At 39.9% G+C, this 22,738-nt stretch overlaps 2 protein-coding genes and 1 long non-coding RNA gene across 3 annotated transcripts; 2 read left to right on the top strand and 1 right to left on the bottom strand.

Annotated features, from left to right (window-relative positions):
- The first annotated feature begins 451 nt into the window (after positions 1 to 451).
- Positions 452 to 1,534, top strand: LOC135428716 (uncharacterized). The gene has a single exon (XM_064682810.1). It carries the CDS (start codon positions 594 to 596, stop codon positions 1,254 to 1,256), a length of 663 nt encoding a protein of 220 aa, XP_064538880.1. The 5' UTR covers positions 452 to 593; the 3' UTR covers positions 1,257 to 1,534.
- Positions 1,535 to 4,728: 3,194 nt separating this feature from the next.
- Positions 4,729 to 8,814, bottom strand: LOC135429228 (uncharacterized). The gene is made up of 8 exons (XM_064683493.1): positions 8,684 to 8,814; positions 7,260 to 8,615; positions 6,465 to 6,913; positions 6,075 to 6,406; positions 5,495 to 6,011; positions 5,172 to 5,444; positions 4,968 to 5,117; positions 4,729 to 4,906 (listed from the first exon to the last, which is right to left on the bottom strand). The coding sequence occupies exons 1-8, from the start codon at positions 8,712 to 8,714 to the stop codon at positions 4,805 to 4,807; spliced, it is 3,210 nt and encodes a 1,069-aa protein (XP_064539563.1). The 5' UTR covers positions 8,715 to 8,814; the 3' UTR covers positions 4,729 to 4,804.
- A 1,059-nt stretch (positions 8,815 to 9,873) lies between these two features.
- LOC135428931 (uncharacterized) lies at positions 9,874 to 10,817 on the top strand. The gene is made up of 2 exons (XR_010436351.1): positions 9,874 to 10,229; positions 10,282 to 10,817. It is a non-coding gene; the product is annotated as an uncharacterized LOC135428931 (long non-coding RNA).
- Positions 10,818 to 22,738: the final 11,921 nt, after the last annotated feature.

The following is a 22,738-nucleotide window of genomic DNA, read 5'->3' as shown; positions in this document are numbered from 1 at the left end:
ATTTTAATATATCTTCGATAGGATAGAAAAAGACAAATAAACACATTTGCTCCAAAGAAATTAGATATTTCAATGAGTCATTTTTTTACTTTTTGTCTCAAATGCCCTCTCTCATGTAACCTCCTTTTGTTTGTGAACATTTTGTAGCTGAGCCGAGCTACCTACATTCCGAGTGTCTGCCTCATACTTCCAGCTCAAACTGAGGAATATTTTAATTAAAAGGCCTAAACGCCAAGCTATGTGCCACACATATTGTAATCAATGTTGCAGAGCCTTCGAGTGTACGTGCTGATAAGGCAGTTGCCAAACAAAAGGCTGCTTCCGTCTGGCTGACAGAAGCTCTTGACAATTTACATGCTGCATAGGACAAATTATTGTGGACTTGCATTCGGTGTGGGGGGTGTGTTTTTTGTTGTTTCATCTTTGTAGATGAAACAGACATAGACAGATTGTTTTATGACATTTCCCCTCTAAGTTTGAAATTATAAGCCAGTTGTTAAATATTCAGAAAGCAGCTGCCATATGCAGGGTTTGATTTTATTCGGATGCTAAATCACTTGGTGTACATAAGATTCGGCGTTAATTAACCAAACATGGCTAGATACCAAAGGCGTTGTCCGACGGAGTCCGTTCGGCAAGCATCGGGCGGAAGCATTGGCATTGGCGTTTACGGCACCAGCCCCGTTTTTGACGGCAACACATATCCGGTTATGGTTGGTGGAGTGCCAATGCGGCCGCCTGCAGCTAGCAAGACGCGACAGAAGCCCGTGCCGGGCATACCACAAAGGTGCAGCACCAGAGCAACTTTAAGGCGACAACAGCAGATGCAGCGACAAACACAGAATCAAATGCTGCAGCAACAGACAGCTCAAGTACCTCAGTCACAGTCCCAGACACAGTTCCGGTCCCAGTCCCACTCCCACGTGCAGCCCCACTCACAGCCAGAGCCACAGCCACATCTATCAACGCTGCAACAGCAAGTGAAGCAGCTGCAGCTACAGCTGCAGCAACAACAGCTTCAGCTGCAGCATGAGCAGATGCGGCAGCTCTACGGCGGCTGGCCGCTGGGTGGCATGGCTCAGGCCAATGCAAATCCCTTGGGCAATAATATGAATATGTTCAATCCATTGGCGCCAGCCTTTTATTTCGGTCCAGCGTTGCCTTCAAACAGCTCTGATTTCTGGCCTGGATACACTATGGTCACACCCGGAGATCCTAGCAGACCATACTCATTCGGCCTGAGCCCCACTGACTAGTTGAAATTTATTGTAGTGAAATCAAAAGTCGATTTAATGATTATTTATTGCTCAAATATAAGTTACTCTAAAAAAAAACAGTTCCGGTCTCGGGCTTTCCACTTAATCTGTTCCCACAGTCGGGTCAATAAAATATTATACATGCGGATGCATCTTTTTCTCATAGAGCTTCAATTTTTGCAAGAAGATATTAACACCTTAAACCATCTTATAAAGCTGCCAATTGTTATATTTAAATTATAATTAAATAAAGAACGACATTACTTTCTTTATGAATACTTCAGGCACAAGCATCTGCATTTGGTTGGGGTTCATTTGGATTTTTCTCAGCCAGTTGGTTAATACATTTTTTTATGCAGCAAAGACGTCTTCTGCATATACCTTTTGGCTCTGCCTCGAGCGAACTTCGCCATAATTTGATGTAACCTGTCCGTCTTGCGCTTTACACATCATCGAGTTGGGCTGTGCCTGGGCTGGGGGCGTGCGGCGTCAACCGGAGTGTCATTTAGTGGTAAATTTCCGTCTTAGTTGGCAACGAATGTCATACGTGACATTTTTCGAATTCCGCTTTTAGCATGCCGTAATCGGGCTATATACGTGTGTGTTCCTCGCAACTGAGTGGGATAGAACGGGATGTTATCTTAATGCTGCTGGCTGCCGTGTACCTGTCTTCCCGTGGTTTTCCTTCTGGCCACGGCTGCCTTGCCTGGGTCTGACGGTTCCCTTGCCATAGCTTTTTCTTTCTAATTATTTCCTGTCTGCGCCGGGCTGCGCTACTATTTATATGGAAGGACTCGTCTAGCGTTTTGACAAGACTATTAAAACAGGGTATTTTTTTATATTCCAATTGCGATTTCGCAGACGTTTAATTGCTCTGCAGTTTTTTGTTTTTATGAAATCAAGGATATTTGAGTCGTGTGATGAATCACAATTTCAGGAAAGCCAAGCCGCGGCCCATGGACTTATACTTAATTTCTCGAAGATAACTGCTAAATTTACTGATTAAATTTTCTTTAGCTTTTAGTTTTGTCCTTGATCAATTTGGCATGTAAATTTGGCAACAAAAATAAAAATATAAATAATAAACTTGTTATATATCAGTCATCGATATAAAATTACGAAAGGCGCACACTATTTTAAATCTCTTCAATTTAATCGAATATTTAAACGTACAATCCTAATGCTGCGAGATTTTCATAAGCCCAGATAAATTCATTATTCAGAGTATGTCTGATATCTTGTGCATATTCTTCTGATGTCACTATAATTCCTGGTGTTGTCAAGTGTTCTACTTAAAAGGACTCAAAGCGCAAGTTGAAATGGCGGCTCAAAGGACGCTTCGTACACAAGCAACTTTCCCTAATGATGATCCCTAAAGTCAACTTGGCAAGAGCTCACCAGCACCCATACACACACGCACACACACAGACGAGCATACACGGGCACTGCGCTCATAAGCACACAATGGTATTAACGCCATAATTCGTAAGTTACAACATACATACACACACACAAAGTCTCACACACACGAGCCACAAAAAGGATTAAGTTATATTAAAGTTGTGAACGTTGCATTTTAACTAAGTTTTGTGCGCTGCGGGGGCAGTGGCTGTGGCAGTGGCTGGTTTTGTGCCTTTGACACTTTCGGCTTATGGTAAATGTAAAATAGCATCAATAAATGCGTTGCATCTAACTTGGTAGCACTGAGAGAGTATGCTATGCAAATTTTAATGCAGCTGACCCACATCATAATAGTTGTATAATAATAATAATATTTGCCAAACAGTCAAAAGCGTTATGCATAAATGCAAAAAACTGCACAAATTTATACACTGGCAGGAAATTTGAGCAGGAGCCTTCGAGCCGGACGCGCAGACGGTGCCGCACTTTCATTTGCACTGCTTTTACTTTGCCGCATATAAATTTACAAAATTTACACCAAGTTCTTAAAGCGTAAAAAGAGTATAATGGAGTAGTCAGTTGCCACCTACAATTGAGTTTGGCACATATACTATGGCTAGAAGCCATTTCTTTTTACAAATTGTCAAGCGAGAAGAAGTTAATATTTTAAAAACAACAAATGGTATCTTGTCAGTATTTAATAGAAGTATGATTGGTAAAATAATTTTCTTAGTAGATGAGAGAAGCCTTTCATGTATCAGGCATTCGCTCTGAAGGATCAGCATACATCTAAGGATTAGATTAGTCAATAATTTGTATTGGATCGCCACAACTTGACCCACTGTTATGTTGGCTCAAGAGTATCTGGTATTCAGGAGTCACCGACTAAATTCTTACCTGTTTTATATATTCGCTTATGCAACAGCCGATGACCCCGGTTGCCACATTGTGCATGCTGCGTAAAGTTACAGGTCAAGTATTCTTTTTTTTTATTTTTAACTTTGTCTCGCTTCATTTTCGCACACTGACGTTGTATTTTTACGTGTGCGCATATTTATGGGTAAGCTTTGCTGAAAGTTTAATTTTAAAAAATGCATCGCTCTGACTTTGTCCAGTTGCTCCAACATGAAACGAGCTGGGCAAAAAAATTAAATCAAATAAATTGGGTTTCTTTTGCTGTTAGTTTTGCGCATGCCACTCAATTTATAGGCACTTGGTGCAGAATTGTTCGACTGCATTTAATTACCCGCGAGCCGTTGAACATTGCTTTTAATTGTTTTGTTTTTCTCAACTCACATTTCATTCCGCTGCCAATTTGCATTTTGAGCACTTTCCCTGCCGCCATTTGGCCGCTGAAATTAGCCGCAGCTCTTGAAGTTGGCTGTACAGCTGCTGCTGTCGTAAACATTTAGACGACTCCATTTTAAAGATTTCATATAATATTTAAGATGTACCGCTATTTAAAATGTGATGCGGTTTTAACACTTTGCCAAAGCAAACTTTATGGCTCTGCCGTGTTTAATAAAGCTTATATGCGCGTGTGTACATATAGGAGCTATAAAACCAACATACACAACATGAAATGCACGCACACAATCACACACAATAAGCAGCAGACACACAGCCGAGCTACACCCGGAGAACACACTACGAACATAAATGCGGTCTTGCAATCGACCTTGCATAACCTGAAGAGTCAACTTATTGAAGTGTTTACTGTTTGGAATACCGCCGTGCTGCAATCTAAGTACACAAAACATTATCCAAATAAGCAAAGTGCAAATAGATGATTTTGAGCTGAGTAAACTCATCAAGGTTTATCTAGCTACCTTCAGTGAAGCAGGTACAGAGCCTTCCGCCGTCTTGTTTTAAATATTATTTTATAACTTGTGAAAAGGGTAAAATAATAGCTTATAAAGCTGTGCGTAGGCACGTCTGAGGCAGAAGCAGGTGTGGGCATCTCAGCACTGGAGACAAAAGCAAAGTCGAACTTTCCTCTTGACCAAAACTAATTAGTTTTTTTAGTACCTTTTTTTTAAAATTGAACCTGTGCTCTGCATGTGAAACATGATACTCAAAAATGAATTTGTGTATTGTATTTTAATTAATAAAATTGAAACTATCCATTGAACTGAAGCATGACATATTTACGCGGGCTTGCAGTTATCTTCCACCAGCAAACAGACATCGGAATATTTGATTTTTTCGAGCTCGGTATAGATGCGACCGTTCAAGGGCATTTCTGGATACTGCAAATATTTCAGATAAATTTAAATATTTAATTGTAAGATACTTAATTAAAGTACACACCTTTTTGGCTATTTTCCAGCAGTCCAGTGCCGTCTTGTTGCGATCCAAGCGCAAATTGATGATGGCCAAGTAGCCCCAGGGATCAGGCAGAAAAATATCAACTTCCGTGCTGCGTGCCAGATATACGATAGCATCCTCAAGTCGATTCAACTACGAGCAGAATATTTAGAAATGCATATTGTCTATATATGTCTCTAGACTTACGTAGTACAGGGACAAGCCCATGCCGTAGTTGGCCAAAAAGTTCTTTTCCTTTTTGCTAGATGGTACACACATTTCATAGGCCTTCATGGATAATTCAAAGTCCCCACGCTCAAAACTTAAACGCGCCAAACGCAACAAGCTCGGATAAAAAACGGACAGTATATCCGTATCGGTCAGATCGATATTCAACAAGTCCTTGAAGTATTTGATTGCCTCATCGTAGTTTCGACGTGAATACTCCACGTTGCCATTGATATGAGCTTGATAGAATCGCTGAGAGCAAAAGGGAAATTCTCATGCCAGGGACTACAAGGGCTACTCACCATCATGTGGCCGCGCTCGCTGTTGTCTGTGGGCAATGTGCGAACTTTGAACTGGTTGTCAATTTCACCCTGGAGCATCTTCAATGTGGTATTTACCAAATACACCTCAATAGTCGAGAACTCATGTGCGATTTCATTGAATACCGCCTCTGCGAAACCGTAGGCGCCTAGACGTGCAAACGTCTGGAATACGTCATAGAACTTAACAATATGTACGCTCTTGGCGAATACATTGAAATGGTCGGGCATAAAGGTCTCGAAGAGTGAGCGTGGTATGAGCGGCATTGTTCTGCCCGGTACATCGTAAAGATTCTCATACTTCCAGCGTGTGAACTCCATGCCGGGTAGATAGTTTTTCTGCTTGTAGAAGCAATACAGAAGCACCCAAGCCTCGCGATCCAAGTTGTTGTTGCTGGCGAAGGCGCGCAGCTTTTCAATCATATTGCTGTAGGCCTCGCCCGGCAGCTCCTCCGACTTCAGCTGCACCTCGTAGTCAATGTAAAGCTTCAGAAGATTTCTATGTGGATGAGGATAGGTTTTGTAATTCTCTTGACTTGCCATAACAATTACTAATACACACACAAAGTATTCGCCCTGCCAATTGTGCTCCTTTTGAGTTTGCAAATAGTTGGTGGCATGCTCAAAGTTCAGGCTCTCGACAGAATTGAGGAACACGTAGAAATTGAGTAGCATGTGATTGGTGCAGGCAGCATTGAGCTCGGTGAACAGCTGCTTGGCCAACACGCAGTCGCCAATGATGCACAAGTTGCGATACTCCTCCATGAGGCGCCTCATCCGCGGCTGATCGTTGTCTTGGTTGAGCACGCAGTTGCTGATAGACTCCCAGCCGCAGCCATTCAGAAGGCCATAGATGCGCTCCATCAGCTCCTTGTGCATGTGCGTCAGCATCTCCTGCGTGATTGGAGGAATAGGTAACTTTTCATATCCTAAAACTCAGGAAAGTACTCACGCGAAACTCAATGTTGGTCTTGGTGGGCATGCGCACATTGAAATCGCAGCCACAAATGTCGACTAGCAGATTCCTGAGGTTGCTCAAATTGCAGCAGAAATAGCTGTGCCTCTCCTCAATGCTCGTCACATCGTTCTTGATGATGAAACTGATCAGCTCCTTGATGTGCTCGTCGAAGTTGCGATACAACTCCTTCAAAATGTCACGAGCGTTATCGTCCTCGTTCTGAAAATCAACCGCTGTGCACCGACGCAGCTTGGCGGACTTCAAGTCACTCTCGTTGTAGGCATCCAGAGGCTCATTGCGCTTTGTTAGCGGTTGAAAGAAGCATAAGTTCACAATGGCAAACATGGGCAGTTCTGGCGAAGATCCTTCGGACGGCCTGAATGTCTTTCTTGTAGTTTTTTTGTTCACAGATGACAGCTGAGCAGCAAAGCGGCAAGCGTTTACTAAAAAATGGAAATAAAATTTACGTTCACATTAATTGCGTTTTAAAAAAAAAAAAGGCTACATTTCTCCAAGTGCATTGTATATCTTATCTGACAAACCGAAGAGAGCAAGATGAACACGAATTTCGACCTTATTTTAACCAATAAGATGATGCGTTAAAAATTTGAGGTTTCTGTATCCTTTAGTTACAGAGATGAAAAGTAAAAAGATCGTTGAGCAGGCGGGCGGACAATCGAGTCGCCTATTGATGGTGGTTAAGAATACATTTATATAGTTAATGCTTCCTTCTGCCAATATACCCTTTTACTCCGGCTAAGGCTGTAATACAAAGCATTTAATACTCACCCTCTGGATAGCCGAAGACGCTTGGATTGATGACGCCCTCGTACATCACATTGAGAGGGATTTCATCGTAGAGCTGCAGGAGCAACTCATAATGATTGTGCACAACGGCGGCTTCGAGTATTTCTTGCATCTGTTTGGTCAGGACATACCGATGCAGCGAGTTATTGATCAGTGCGCTGTCCGCTGCAGTATCGATCTGTTCCAGCTTGAAATCAACTCCCTGCGTCATGAGCAACTGACGGAACAGGCGATGCATCTTGATGCGCAGATTTGTTTCCATTTGAACGTTGGCAACGCCGAGGGGCGCCTTACCCAAGAGGTCGCGCTTAATGTTCTCCCACACGACGACAATGTTCTGCTCGTTGATGATCTGCGAACCAAAGCCATAGAAGGTGCACAGGGGCAGCATCTCATACTGATCATTCAGGACTGGCTTTGTGGAGCGAATGGAGATACTCATGCCCAGATGTGTGGCTCTAGCATGCAGATCCTCGGGCGCATTATAAATGGACTCCAGCGTAATAAAGACCAGATTTGTAAAATGTGTCTTTTTGAGTATGGGCAGTATGGAGTACATGTGCCACTCGCTGGTGGTGGTTATCTTTTGGGCAGTGCGCGTCTGCAATTTGTGACCGTACTCCGGGTACAGCATGATCGGAATGTTGCTGATAAAGCGCTTACCCTGAAAAAGTTGCAACAGATCGCAATGGCCTCTCGATACGAGTTCCAGACATTCATCTATATATTCCTCGTCCTCTTCCTCGACGTCCTCGTCCGTGAATGCATCTGGCTCTACGGGGGCAAGCCCATCGGTAGCAGTATCCATTTCTTTGGTCGCATCCCCAGCAGCTTTATCGGTTTCCTTTGGCTTTTTGGCCAAGTCCTTCTCAGGCTCTTTTTCTACCGTAAGCTGCCAACTTGAGACCTGAGTTCGCACCTTGTCCACAGTAATAAGCTCGCGCTTAAGATGGCGTGGAATGCGCTGATACAGGGTGACGACCAGCGGATTATCACTGAATGAGTTCATGTCATCTATATCGTCCTGAATGATACCCAGCGCAAACGCTGGCCTATCCATGTTGAACTCATCCTGATGGATAATCGTCTCCGTTGTATAGTGCTCCGACATATTCTGCAGCGTGTTTCTAGCATGGTATAAATGCAACTCCAGCGGATATGCAACCACTGGCAGATTTGATACATTCTTCAGCTGCATATAGAGGAAAACTCTTTGTACTGCGGGCTTGTCCATAAAAGCAGGTACAGATGTCCGCTTGCCGGCAGAGAGTGTCGAGCGTCTTGTCTTGCGTTTTGTTTTAAGCGGGACACGAGATACTGTAAGCAGTTGTCCATTACCTTCCAATTTCATTAATTGGGATTCATCAAAATTAGTATATTAATTAATCTATTAGAATAATACGTACTATTGGACTGCTGATAGAAGTTAGACGTCATTCTCCCTGTGTCCTGTGTAATTAATTTTTTTCAAATCTAATGTGTACTCTGTGTTGAGTTTCAAAAATCAGCTGAGATTAGCTTAACAGTAATATACGTAATATACGTATAAGGTTACATGGCTTACTTGTATAGCACCTGGAAACTTGGTGCAAGTTTGGCCAAGTGGCTTGAATTTTACGTTCTTCATAATGAAAATTAAATATGTATACATGTCTACACATACTAGCACCTGCATATACGAATATATATGTATATATGTTTATATGGTATGAAGGTATGGTATTACATAAGGTCGGCTCGTACTCTTGCCGAGCACGCACTTGTCAAAAATTGTAACCACAAAAACAGCAACATCAACAGCACGTACAGGAAAAACAACAACAACAACGACAACAGAACTGCGTCAGTGCATTTTGGCCAAGGCCAAACCAACAGCAGCAGCACCAACAACAACTGCGACAACAACAACAACAACAGCAACACCAACAACAGCAAGCAAGACACGTACTTGAACCTTTTTGCCCAACACTCAACTCACGACAGGTGTTTGTAGTTGTAGTTATAATCATAGCAATACACCAGGTATCATTACTTTTAGCTAAATTTGGTGACAGCATGCAAATTAAGAGGCAATGCATGATTTGTGACACTTAATACAATTTTAATTCATAGTCTGCAATGCGGCAAAAGATTAATCGATCTAATTACCTGGTCCTCTCAAGTTGGTTACTGAATATAAATAAATGAATAAATTCAAAGCAATTTTTACTTAAATTTTGCAAAAAATTGCCAAGTAAATGCATTTTGTATATTAATCTCTACTACTAGTTTGTCAAATTTATACATAGCTGCTGTCCTACAGACTTAAGAAGTCCAAAATTCTACTTTTTATTATGTTTTGTAAACTTTTTTTATTTAATTTGTTAATCTGCACCAAGAATATTCATTGATTCATTCAATTTAATCAGAAAATTAATATCAATTATTAATTAATTAATCATAAAATATAATAAATTGAATATAAATATTTTCATGTTGCTAATGTTGATATATAGAGAATGTATGTTATACGAATCTGAATACATTGAAAGTCGATGGTAAGGGTACACAAGATTCGACTTGCCGTTGAGCATTTCTGTTTCCTGTGGCTGTTTGTTTTTGTATGTTCTGTTTGCCAGGCGGCGAGTGCTCTAAAATCCGCTTTGACAGCTCGCCTGTCAGCTGAGCCCAACCAAAACGGCCGCCTGTGGTGCGATGTGTATGTGTGTGGGTGTGGGCTGTTTTGCTGGTTGTTTACTATTTTGTTGGAACTCCGGCAACATATGCTAATGACTCGGCAGCCGGTGTCGTAACAGGAGCGGGCGTTGCTGCGGTACCGGAGCAGGCCACTCAGCTGGAGGCTTTCAGTCAGTTTAAGGCCAACTGGGCTGCTGGGCACACACACAGAAACACACATTGGCTTCATCAAAATGAAATTTGCTGGCAAACACATGACGTAAAACTACTTGGCAGGTAACTGAAACGCTTGTTCGTTATGCTCAAAAGCTTTAAAATGCGCTTTTAGTTGCAGTGTGGCTCATATGCAAATCAATGCTGTGCCCAGCCTTCATTGCCAGCACACCATGCAAAGCCCGCATACGCCATGTGCGCCCAGGCGACGAGGCTTTTGCACCTGACGCAACAAAATCAATTAGACACTTGCACACGAGGATTTTAGCAGCACAATAACTAAAACGACAACAACAGCAACAATTGCAATATGAACAAGCCAACAACAATTGCAATTTAATGTGCTGCCGTTGCCTGCTAATGATAATGTTGTTATGTGCCTATTATCGTTGTTGGTTCTGTTGTTTCTGTTTCTGTTTCCATTGCAGCTGGAGCCTGAGTTGCGATTGCAGTTGTTCTGGCTTGTACGGCACATACAATTCATTTGCATTTCAATGAAAAGCTTCTGTTTGAGTACACATATGACAATCGAGCTTCCAAACGAATTCCATGGGGAACCTTTCTTATTGCTGTTGAATCTGTGCAAAACAGTTTAAGAGGATTCTTACGATAAACATACTTTAAGAAATATTTTAATTTATATTTATTATATGAGTCAATTCGTTTTTATTTCCTTTTTGACTAAGCCTAAAACTAGCCTGCCTTTGTTAAATTCTGTTTTTTTAAGTTATTTAATTCATAAAACTGTTCGTAATTTAAATAATTTATATAATTGGCTTTCAACTCGGTTTTAAGACTACAAATAAAATATGAATTCATTTGGAAAATGCATCTACGAAAATGTCTATTAAAACTAGTGGAATGGAAGAAACTTGGCTTTGATATGTTTTAGAGACAGTTTTTGTATGTAACATAAAATGAAGTTGACATAATTAGATTCGAAAACATGCTTAGAAATCTACTTTAAACTTGAAATGCATGTCAGTTTATAAGCTAATGTAGCTCATTATCCACACTTTGCACGGTTGTAGAAACAACTCGGAATTCCATTATTTTCTAGTCATTCGTTGGCCCAATTCCAGAACTATACCATAAACTGTCCATAAACACTAACAAACTGCAGCCTCACCGATGCATGCAATCAACTTGGTGGCTGAAGCAAAAACAACTACAGAAAACAGCTGCCAACCTCAAGCAATTTCTAATCAAAATCTGTTAGTAAACGTGAACGGAGAAGCTTATACGAAAATGCCTGGGAATCTGCTCAAAGCAGATCAAGTTAATTCCAAAATAGCTGAGCGCAGCGAAAACAGAGGCCACAAAAACCGCACATAACTCTATGCTGCAAGCTAATCACAAACACACACACGAACACCTAAGCACACACACACATACACGCACACCAGCTGGCGTTTCAAAATAAGGGCAACAAAAAAAAAGAAATGTGCAAAAAATTTGTTAAATAATACCAGAAAAACTAGCAGCTGTCCCCGTCGCTGTGCTACATCGGCCTTGCCAGAAAGTATGCAAAAGATTTCGCTGGCATACCGGGAATGAATTTAACAAAGCTAACGTGAAATTTACACCACTGCTACGCACGGATCCGTCCGGGCTTTGGTGCTTGGACTGAGTGGGGTTCAGGTTTTCGGGTGCTGGCGGCATGAAATTTTCATTTGGAATTGAATATGAAAAAAGTCGCTCGCGACGCTCGGCGACAGCTGCTGCAATTGACAATTATTATTATTGCTCCGTGCGAATGAAAAGCTGCTCCCAGCCAGCTTCCAACTGGCACACTGAGAGCCAGAGGGAGAGAGAGAGAGAGTGTGTCCTGGCCCTGGCTTGGTATTCATATGATGGCCGTGTAGCTCATAACAAAACTCCAAACTGCCTCGTTGGCTTCAATAAAATCCAATGTACGCATTAAAATCATTTAAATTCTATTGTTTTTTCTCTTCTTTCACATATGCATTGGATATTTTTTTTTTGTATATTCGCTCCTTTTTTTTTGTTGTTGTTGGCGTCTCGCTGACAACTCACACACACACACACACACGCACACAGTCAGATGCTGGGGTCCACAAATGCCACGTAAGCTGTTTTCGTTACGGCTTTGGTGATATCAGCAAATGCATATTTAATGGCTTACGCGGCGTATGAGCAATGCGAGCTGCGATATGCGTTGCGATATGCTTGTTGGTGAATTTAATGCCTTTCAAAGCGCCATAACTCGATGCAATTAAATTGAGACACTCTAATAAGTTGATTTTTGTATTTCACGTGGTGAAAGCTTCTTTGATGCTGTTTTTAAATAGCAACAAAAAGTGACATGACATTAAGATAAAAATATAAATATACAATAAATACGCAAAGATGAATATGCTTATGAATACATAAAAATAGACAATGGTTATAAATACTTAGATGTACATATGGATAAAGCTATAAAGATATATTTTCTGAATTAGCACACAATTCTTTCAACAAAGGTTCTCTTTCCTCTATATAGAATGGTATAATGCACAAGTTGGCATATGTGTTTTCTTGGCACTCTTAACTCATATTTAAGCCATTTTGTATTCAGAAGCGCCGAAAATTCTACACTACGGTTGAGGGCCCACCTGTTCTGGCCCGCCTGCTGCCAGAGTATGCAAATGCTCAACGTCAAAGTGCGACTGAGCGCAAGCAAAGGGTGAAGCGGGGAACAATTGAGGTTTGAGTCAGACTTGTTTGCATAATGCGAAGCAGTCAACAGCCACCATACAAAAAATACCTCCCTTCGCGCGCACCCACAATTGTGATATAAAAATGCTGCGGTTTTTATTTTACAATTCCATACGCTGTACTTTTGCTCAGCCGAAGAATTTTATGCTGACAGCAGCGAAATCGTTTGGTAAGCAAAAAGGATTTTCACTGTTGTTGTGACGCTTTTTGCGTTGATTTGTTCGTTGATTTGCGTAAAGGCTGCTGCAATACGGCAACAGCTTGCTGGCCCAAGAGCGGGGTCCGGGTGTCTTGTTCAACAAAAATAAGCAGCAAATCCTTTTGAATGCCAGGTCGCAAACTTTATGGCCAAGTTTTTCATTTGGCGCATTTATAAATTATTTAAAGTGTCGCCGTTTCTGCACACGATGTGCATGGGTAGCTACTCACAGTTGTTTTCGAGTGAGTACGTGTGTGTGTGTGCTGATGTATGAATGTGTATCATTGACCTCGTGACCTCAAAAGTGCTTTCGCACACATTCAACATTTATAGTAGACAAGCTGGCCCAGTGACATGACAAAACCATAAACAGTGGCTAAACAAGGTGCTTAAATTATGCCACAAGATCTCAAAACTGGCTGTAAATAACAAGCCGTACCGGACTGGACTGGACTGGACCAGAGCGGACCAGGGCGGCAGGGGCGGCAAACAGGCGACTATAGCATCCCCTCAGGCCCCGCCACCATTCATATTTATGGGTGTAGATGAGTGTGCTGTCGGCTTCTACTCGCACTCACACTGACACGATGGGCATGCGTCGCCTGCCACAAAATGTTGCCACTCTCGTGCCCTCCTCCAGCTGGCTCATCCTTGCGCCTTTATGTCCTGGCTTGTTGCTAGTTGTTGGTCTCACGCTTGGCTGACTTTGGTTTTGAGCAATCAACGTGCAAGTTTGTGTGTGTGTTTATGAGTGTGTGTGTGACAGTTGTATATGTTTACTTAACGCTATTCAGCTGCCAACTGTTCATGCTCATATATGAATATCAATGGATTACACGTAGCTTTTGATGCAGGCACTGATGCAAAACAATAATATACCCAGTAATCAAAAAAAAAAGAGGTACCTGATATGGAACATTGAAATTATGTGTTCAGAAAAATGCTTAGATCGCCTATTATGATGCTTCTGATTGTCCATAAAACTAGTTAACCCTTTCCTTTTGGTGATATTTACAATTGGGGTCTATGTTGATCGGTTTTGTACGGCATACATTTTCCAATTTGTTGTGCGAGTACAGGGTGTAAAATGCTGCAAAATGCTTTAAGTAATTTTGAAATTTAATTAGCGACAAACAAAATATCGAATGTAAGTTAAGCTTAAATCGTAAAACAATAGTTCCTTTACTACTGTTGCTGCATTTAAATTCAGAAAAAACTTTACAATTTTAAAAATGTTTTAAAAGTTAAAGAGCAACTTGTTTCTAAAAGGTTCAATAAGTTTTGAGCCAGGCCCTTACCGCCTGTGTCAAGGCAGGTAGCTCTCCGCCTGTTTTCCGTTCTGATTGCCGGCCTGTGTTTGTTTACCTGGCTGCCCAGCTTGCTTCCTTCCTGTCAATGACATGCCACATAGACACGACGAAAACGATTTTAATTAAAATCGGATTTGGCATCGACGATTTCCGTGAATTTAATTGCATGTGGAATGATATTTGTTTACACTTTGACGTTGACGAGAGTCAGACCACCTATTTTGCCACACCAATATGTCTTTGATCTTCAACCACAATTCAACTTCAAGCAATAGTTGACAGCATTTTGCAAAGCTAACGTATACCAGACAGGGCCAGAGTCGAATAAAATGGGACAAAAAGATAGCAGCAAAATAAATAATATAATAAAAATTCATAAATGTATGCTTCAGCGCTTCTTGACACACGGATGTTCGTCACCGGACGTGAATGAAGATGTGTGTGTATGAATGTGTGTCTATACACATTCGTTCTTAGTTCATATTTCAAAAGAATTTGCAACTGTCAGTTTAGCTTTATTTGCAAATGTGTTTTAGTTCAGGCTACACGGTCAACGAAATCATGTGTTAATTGAGCAATTCTTATGTCAAGTGTCTGTTGAAATTGCTTGGAATTGAATGAGGCAAACAAAGAGGCGACTTCTTTTATGCATGCTAATGTGAATCTCTCAGAATTTAAATAAAACCAAAAATTTTGAATAAAAAATTCAATTTCTCGAAATTTGTGTAAGTAATGAAATCAATGTTACAATAGACAAATGTAATTAGAGCTAAATTTACCAAAATTTCAATTCAGATGTCAAATTTAAATTTAAGGTGGACACCTTCAATGCTTCCGGCTGCGTCTCCCAGGTTCACACATCCGTATCCTTTTCCGTTCGAAGCAATAATAAACAGTTTCCGACAGTTGTTTGACATATCTACAAGCCGAAATCAATTTGTGTGTGTGTGCTTAATGATATGTATAAACCTACTGCAAACACGAACCCTTTCGCCGATATTGACCAACCAACCCTTCGCCCCTTCGCGCTCGCCAGTCCACGTATTTGTTTGTGGGCCAGTTTGAGGAAGACAACGGTCGACTCACTGGTCAAATATAAAAGGTAGCAGCGGTTATTGCTTGATTAATTTCCGGTCAAATGGCCAGAGACACTAATGACTATTTAATGTTACAATTTACACTTTATTGATTTGCAAGTCTGTGCCTATATTTGTGTGTGTGTGTGTGTATGTGTGCGAGTGTGTGCGCTTATCTGGCTGTCATTGTAAACAGGGCATTATGTCAAGTTGTCAGATGCAGGCTTTAAGCTGCCTAGCCACTTATAGTGAGATGAATTACATGAAAACCAGAAAGCCAACTGAGTTGACAGCACAAAACTGTTAGCGTCCACATTTTCAAAATGCCCAAGGGTTCAATTTATGGTAAGTGCTGCTTTTTTACAACTTCCGGGAACAACAAAGAAAAGCTAAAGCGGATTTTGCAACATAGACAAAAGGCAAAGTGACTAATAATATAACACTAGAAAATGCTTTTTTAAATTGCGCCCTGCGTATTTTATCCGTTTATCGGAATATACATATATACATAGTCTAGTGTTAGTCATTTTCCTGCCATTTGGTTTTGCCATAGTTTTTGTAACTTTGATATTTTAATTAAAATTCAACAAATGTTATTTAACAGCTTTGTTTGTTGCTAATCATATATTCAAACAAGCACCAATTATATTGTTTTTAATTAGGGACGTCGAGCCTACTAATAACCAAGCATTATTAAAATTTCAACGTAACTATAATTTATGAGAGAGTTTCTGTGAATTATATTATGTATAATTATAAATATAAATAAAATTGAAAATATATTGCAATGAAATAATAAAAACTCTCAGACATTACCGCCACACTGCTTAGATAGATATGAAAATCTCATAGGCCCTATTTTAAACCCAGCAATTAGACACACTTAAATAATTAAAAACCTACAATAAAAAGGAAAGCTTGTGGTGATTTTAAGTGCTTTTCGCAAGTTATAATTTATATAATTATAATACCTATTTGTGTGTACTTTTATTATTTAAACGTGCTCATAGAAAAACAAATATATTACTCAGCTTCTTAGTACTCACATTTTGGCAGTGTATCCGTTCAGAATACACATAAAGTGTTTGAACAGTTTGCATATGTAGATACGGAACCAGAGAATTTTCCTAGCTTGAACTATGCCTGCTCTGGTCGGTTGCCACTAAATCGCTGTGCGTCACAAAATTGGAGCCAGGAAACTGAATCCGCTGCAATGAAGTTCAGTTCTGGTCCCAGTCGGAGCTTGTATTTATGCCGTTCGCTCTGGCTGGCTGTCAGTGGTCAACAGCGCAGTCAGTGCTATTATTTTGCTGCATTATCTCATTATTTTTGAAACTGCAATTGCGAATGCGTATGCGGCGTTAGTTTTCCTGACTGTGAGCTCCCAGAGCGTACAAATATGCAAATAAACGCCAGCTGCAAAGGCCTTAGCCCCCAAATTGTAGTGGGTTAGAGCTCAAATTGGGTAGGAGTCTGTCTGGCTGCTAATTCACTGGAAATGCCTTGAAATTATGTGGGTATCAGCATGAGGGACCAACTTATGTATCTGTGGGAGCAGACGGCGCGCATAGTTCATCATGCCGAAGATTTGGTTTTCATATCACGTATTTTATTACATCGTTATTCATGACATTGGGCTCTAGTTGTATGAATTTCAGTAAGTGGCAAGTTTTTCATCGCACACGCTACTTGGGCATATTCAAAATGCAGTTCAATAGATTTCCAGTACCATAAAATAAACATTAAGTTGCTAAAGCACTCATAAGGCGGCTATCCCTACTGCAGCCGCTTCCCCTGTCTATGCTGTTAGCTGGCACATAATTAAATTGATTTCTACGGGTTTATACTTGAGATTTATGGGCATATAAGCAGAAGCGATTTTTGCAAATTGAAAAGGGCGCGCGGGCGAGGCTATCAAGCAATTTGAGATGTTGCAAAGCAAATGGCAGCATAAATTGTCCATCCATAAATTATATGGAAAAATTGAAAGCAGTACGTAAATGCTGAAGGCCTGTGCAAAGAAGTTATTGCTCCTTAAGTTGAGGCATTTTGCGTATTCGCACTCACACTGACTCTCACATATAAAAGGAACTAAACCCCACATAGCTGAGCACAAAGTTAAGAACTATGCGCACTCAGTGAGTATGTATGCTGTGTGTGTGTGTGTGTGTTAGAGAATGTGTGTGGGTGTGTGCGAATGTGTGCTGACTTTGGTAGCTGCAAAGTCCGCTGACAGCATAAAACTTCATACCAAAATACCAAAGCAAATATTTACATATAATCCATGTGTGCAAAACGAAACTCAGCTAAAACGGAACTTAAGTCCGGACACACCTCAAAACAAAACTAAAACAAAGCACCGCAGCAGCAAACTACAACAACTAATACGACAAAGAAATTCTGATAGAAATTATGTCTGGCATTTTAATAAACAACATGAGCTGGAAAAATATGCTGCAATTTATTCGAAAATGTTTTGTTTTGAATAAATTTCCAAGTGCTTCACATATTTTTTGAGTTGACATCTTCAACAACAATAATGTCAGGTAACAAAGCTCTAGAGAAGGTCTACCATAGAAAGGGTATGTAAATTTTTATTAATATTTATAAAAGAATAATAATTCACTTATATGAGTTTGTAATTTTAATAGAGATAAAACGTTTTTCAAAATCCTTTTTGTCATAATTAAATATGTTGAGATTCATAAAATTGAACGATAAATAAACATTTAAATAATTTAACTTCTTTTATTTGAAAGCTTACTAAAAACAAATTTCAGGTAGTTAAACTGAAATCCCAAATTCATGTAGCTGTACAGTATAGCTTGGATGAGCAATTGGCAGGACATTTGTAAGGCAATTTAAAATAAATAAAAAAAGAGGCCCAAACTGAAGAGCTTAAACTGCAGCAACAACAGCTAATTACACAGCGACCCAATTTTATGGCAAAGTGCGAAAAAAAAAACACAGACACAAAAATGTGGCAAGTTTGAGCGGGGCGCCAATAAATGGCAACGAGGCCAAGCACCTCGAAAGCAAACAAACACGGGGAACCACAGGGAAATGTAATGCGCTCTCTCACTCTGTCTGGTTGTGTTTGTGTGTTTGCTTGTTTTTTGCTAATTAGCGAATAACCGTGTTTAGATTGCAAACACTCATGCCAGGGAAAGAAATAACAGACGCCGGCAAATTAATTGCCAAACAAGTGAGTGCAGAGTTAGCAACTGGAAATTGCTGTCCCAGCCATCACACCCAGCAGAGGCCTAATAGCATCACACAAACGTACACACACACACACGCACACACACACAAACGTATAATGCTGCAATTCGCATTTCTGCAGCAGCGCGGAAAAAATCCTGACCCTCAGCAATGGCAGTGGCCAGGACGCGTCGCCGACATCGCCAGAGCTGCGCTTAGTTAATTAGTTTAGCAGCGCGTTGAGTGTGTGAGTGTGCGTATATGTACACATGTATGTGAGTGTGGCGGTGTCCTGCCTTTGCCACTGGCCGTGCCTGTCATTTGGCATCCCACTTTTGGCGGCAGGCTTTGGTCCTGTCGCGTTGCGTGTGTTTGCTGTCAGCAACGCATCAGCAGCCGCCTCGCATTTTTGGACCCAGCTTGCCAAATGGGAGCTTCAATTACAGCTGAGCAAATGCCCTCAGCAGCAGCAGCAACAACTGCGCCTACTGCCCCATTATTTGCTAACGACCTTACACATCGGACGGCAACTTTAAAGCCGCTTAGTAGGCGCGTGTTGCACAAGCCTCGCGAATAGATTTGCTTCTAGGGTCGGGCGGCAAGGCTAATTAGGACAGGCCAATTTGTAACCAGCAGCCCAAGGGGGAGCTCAATAAAAGAGACAGCCAAAACTAGAGGCAGGGAGATAAGCACACAGACAAAATAATATGTATATGTTAATATTTACGATCCCGAAAATTCGCATAAATACGCACGATTTCTTGCTATTATTCACAAAAAGTAGAAAACCTTTTAAAAGCGGCTTAGAATAAGGCCAGGGGATTTAAAATGACAGAGAGAAAGACAGAGCGAGAGAAAGACAGAGAGTCAAACATGAATTCATAAGAATCACCTTGTAAGGAAATATTTTAAAATTATTGGTTTGCAGCGTAGGCATAAGATAACTTGGTCTGGTATAGGAGAATCTACATATATTTATGTAAGCATATGTAAAAACATAAACATGCACTTAACATATATATATGTACATATATACAAGCAAACATACATACAGACATGCTTGCATACATACATACATACATACATACACACATACATACATACATACATACATACACACATACATGCATACATACATACATACATATACATACATACATCTACATACATACATCTTCATATATACATCTACATATATACATACATGCATTCGCACATACACACATACATACATTCAAATATACATGCATACATAAACACATACCTGCATACCAAGATACACTTTCTGAACACTGCACAAAAAAAAACACTTTAAACGAAGCACGAAAGCTGGTGGGTCTTACTTGAATTCATGAGAATCGTGTAGTAAGGCAGCGGCCGTTTCCACCTACTCATCTTCATTTAATTAAAATGTGTTTATTATTTGCCTCGCAGCGGGAAGTTAACTTTTGATATAATAGCACAAAAACACATTCATATATGCATACATATAAACAATAATGCACATATACATGCACACTTATATACATACAAACATACACAGCATGTATTATATACATAAAGCATCTTTTACTTTAAGACTTTTTGTTCTTCATATTATTTCTATCACAGATATTTTAAATAGAAGCCAATCAATATTAAAGACAGATATTAACATCAAAATATTTTTCGCTGACAAATTTATTTTTGCCGATCGTAGGCATCTATTAGATAAAATAAACCGACGAATGTACTATTAGCTAATAAAATCAGAAAAACTGATAAATAAATTATATTTAAAACTGTGAGTCAATTTCGCGAATAAACACATATAGGCAAATACATGCACATGGATTTATAAACTACATCCGTTGAAAAACACATCGTTTAACTTTATAATATACTATATCCTTTAATCCATGGGAGATTAAAATAAAATTGCATTTTATATTGTTTGATTTAAAATTATAGTTAAAGTACTCAGCATGTTAAAAGCAATTTAAAATTAAATTTTTAAAGCTTTTATCAAAGGCTTCTCAACTCTTAAACCTAAAAGCCGCCCACATCAAACACAACAGGAAACAAATACAACAACAACAACAACAACAACGGCTCATAGTGTGAAACTTTTATGTTTTGCGAAAACATTACCTAAAGCCCATTTGGCAGGGGGCGATGCCCACGCCCACAAAGCCAACAGCAGAAGTAGCAGCAGCAGCAGCAGCAGCCGGGTCTTAGCGATTCCCTGGGGTGTATTTTGAAGAGCAGCTAGCATAGAAGCGGACCAATAGCCGGAATAGAACCCAAGACTAACTCCGAGCCCAGCCTTCACTGAGTAAGCATTAAAAATTGATGAGTTCTTAATTTGTGTTGCGCTGCCGCTGCTGCTGCCGCCGCTGCTGCTGCTGCTGCCATATTGAAAATAGATTAAGTTCTATTATTTGCAGTCATGATGTGGATTAGCACGGACACTTGAGGAAAAGGACGAAAGTATCGTTCCCTTTATAAACGTCATCATTAATCATGCTGACAAGGGCTGTTTGGATTTTCATTTTATGTTGCCCAACACTGCCAAAGCCCCCTAACAATTTTGTTTGCCTTTTGCGTTCGGTTCTGCTTGTATAATTTATGTATCTAAATTTGCGTACATATACACCTAGTCACCAACTGGCCAGCACTGGCTAGGACTGCACAGCGTACAATTTTCAAGTTATTTATGCGTCGCGCGAATCTAATTGCAATTTCCGCACAGTCGCAAAATGTTGCAAAATTTATTGCAGAGCTCGCGCGTACAGCTCGTGTAGTTTTTATCCCTAACTCAATAAAATTTGAACTGCCCACACACACACTGGCGTGCATTGACAAATTTGACCAGAAACCAAACAACAACAGAGCCAGGATTGTGACCGGCGGGCTGAAAATTTATTTATGGTAATTTTGTCAACAGAATGCAGAATATACTAGGGCACATCCAATGCACACGGCCAATCGCATTCGTCAGATTTTGATAGCATTTTATCAAAATTTGCACATGGTAAATTTAACATATCGTCCACGATTTTGGCATTTGCTTGCAGGGATTTGCCACATAAGCCAAAATCTGATTCAGAACCCGTTTCCGGCGACTACTATAATCCAAAAATGTAATTAAGAATTTTATTTCGTTTTTATTGACTACATTTTACGCAGCTGATTATCAAACTTGAATAAACGCGTGAGCATTCCTTTCTTTTCAATAATATTTTTTTTTAATTAGCTTGGCACGCATTTAATTTTGAAATTTAATTGGGGCAAACAATTCCGCGGCTTGTTTACGCATTCATAGCGTGCCACAGTCAAAGTACATATAGTTAATAGGAGTGAGTGTATGTGCTGAGGTAGTTAGTATATAAGTAAATATTTATTTACATTCTGTTATCTGCTGCTAATTATAACCGACATAATGCGCTTGTCACGCAACTTGTTTTTAGACTGTTATTTTTTTAATGGCTTTTATTGATTTTATAAAAAAACAGTTGAATAATTTATTCGGTACTTCGTTATGTCAAAGCGTGTCTATTTGTCAGCATTGACTTTGCCCATTAAATATTTACGAATTCAGCAAAACTCTTGCATAAGCACATATGTTAACTAATAAAAAAAAGGCTTTCTATATATAAACAAGTTATTTAATTATGTTTGGCATTTGGTTGTTAGTATAGAACATTTAATTTTTATGTGTACAATTTTTCTATGATTTTAACACAGGTTACTCTGAAATTGTAATCTCCAGATATTAGATTAGAAAATTTTTTACAAATTTTCAAATTAAAAGCAGATATATCATAGTATACATTACGGCTGATAAACATAAACGGTTCGAGAATTCGGCATTCCAATCTTCTTTACTATCAGCCAAATCTGTTGTCCACCGAAAACCTTATTTAAAACAAGCTGATTTACTTAAGTAAAATGTAAACACTGAGCCAGCTTTGCAGCTGGTGTGTCCGATCTTAATTTTAATTAAAATATTGTAATCATTTGTTCTGAAATATTCTTTAATTAGTCAACAGGATGAAATCCTGGCAGTCGGTAAACGCCTGGTTG

This window comes from Drosophila montana, unplaced genomic scaffold, assembly GCF_035044405.1.
Source record: "Drosophila montana isolate Dmon_TW-CO22-7 unplaced genomic scaffold, ASM3504440v1 contig_1409_1, whole genome shotgun sequence".
Classification (NCBI taxonomy): Eukaryota; Metazoa; Arthropoda; class Insecta; order Diptera; family Drosophilidae; genus Drosophila; species Drosophila montana.
The sequence above is the reverse complement of the archived record's forward strand: the minus strand, read 5'-3'. Positions and strand labels throughout refer to the sequence as shown.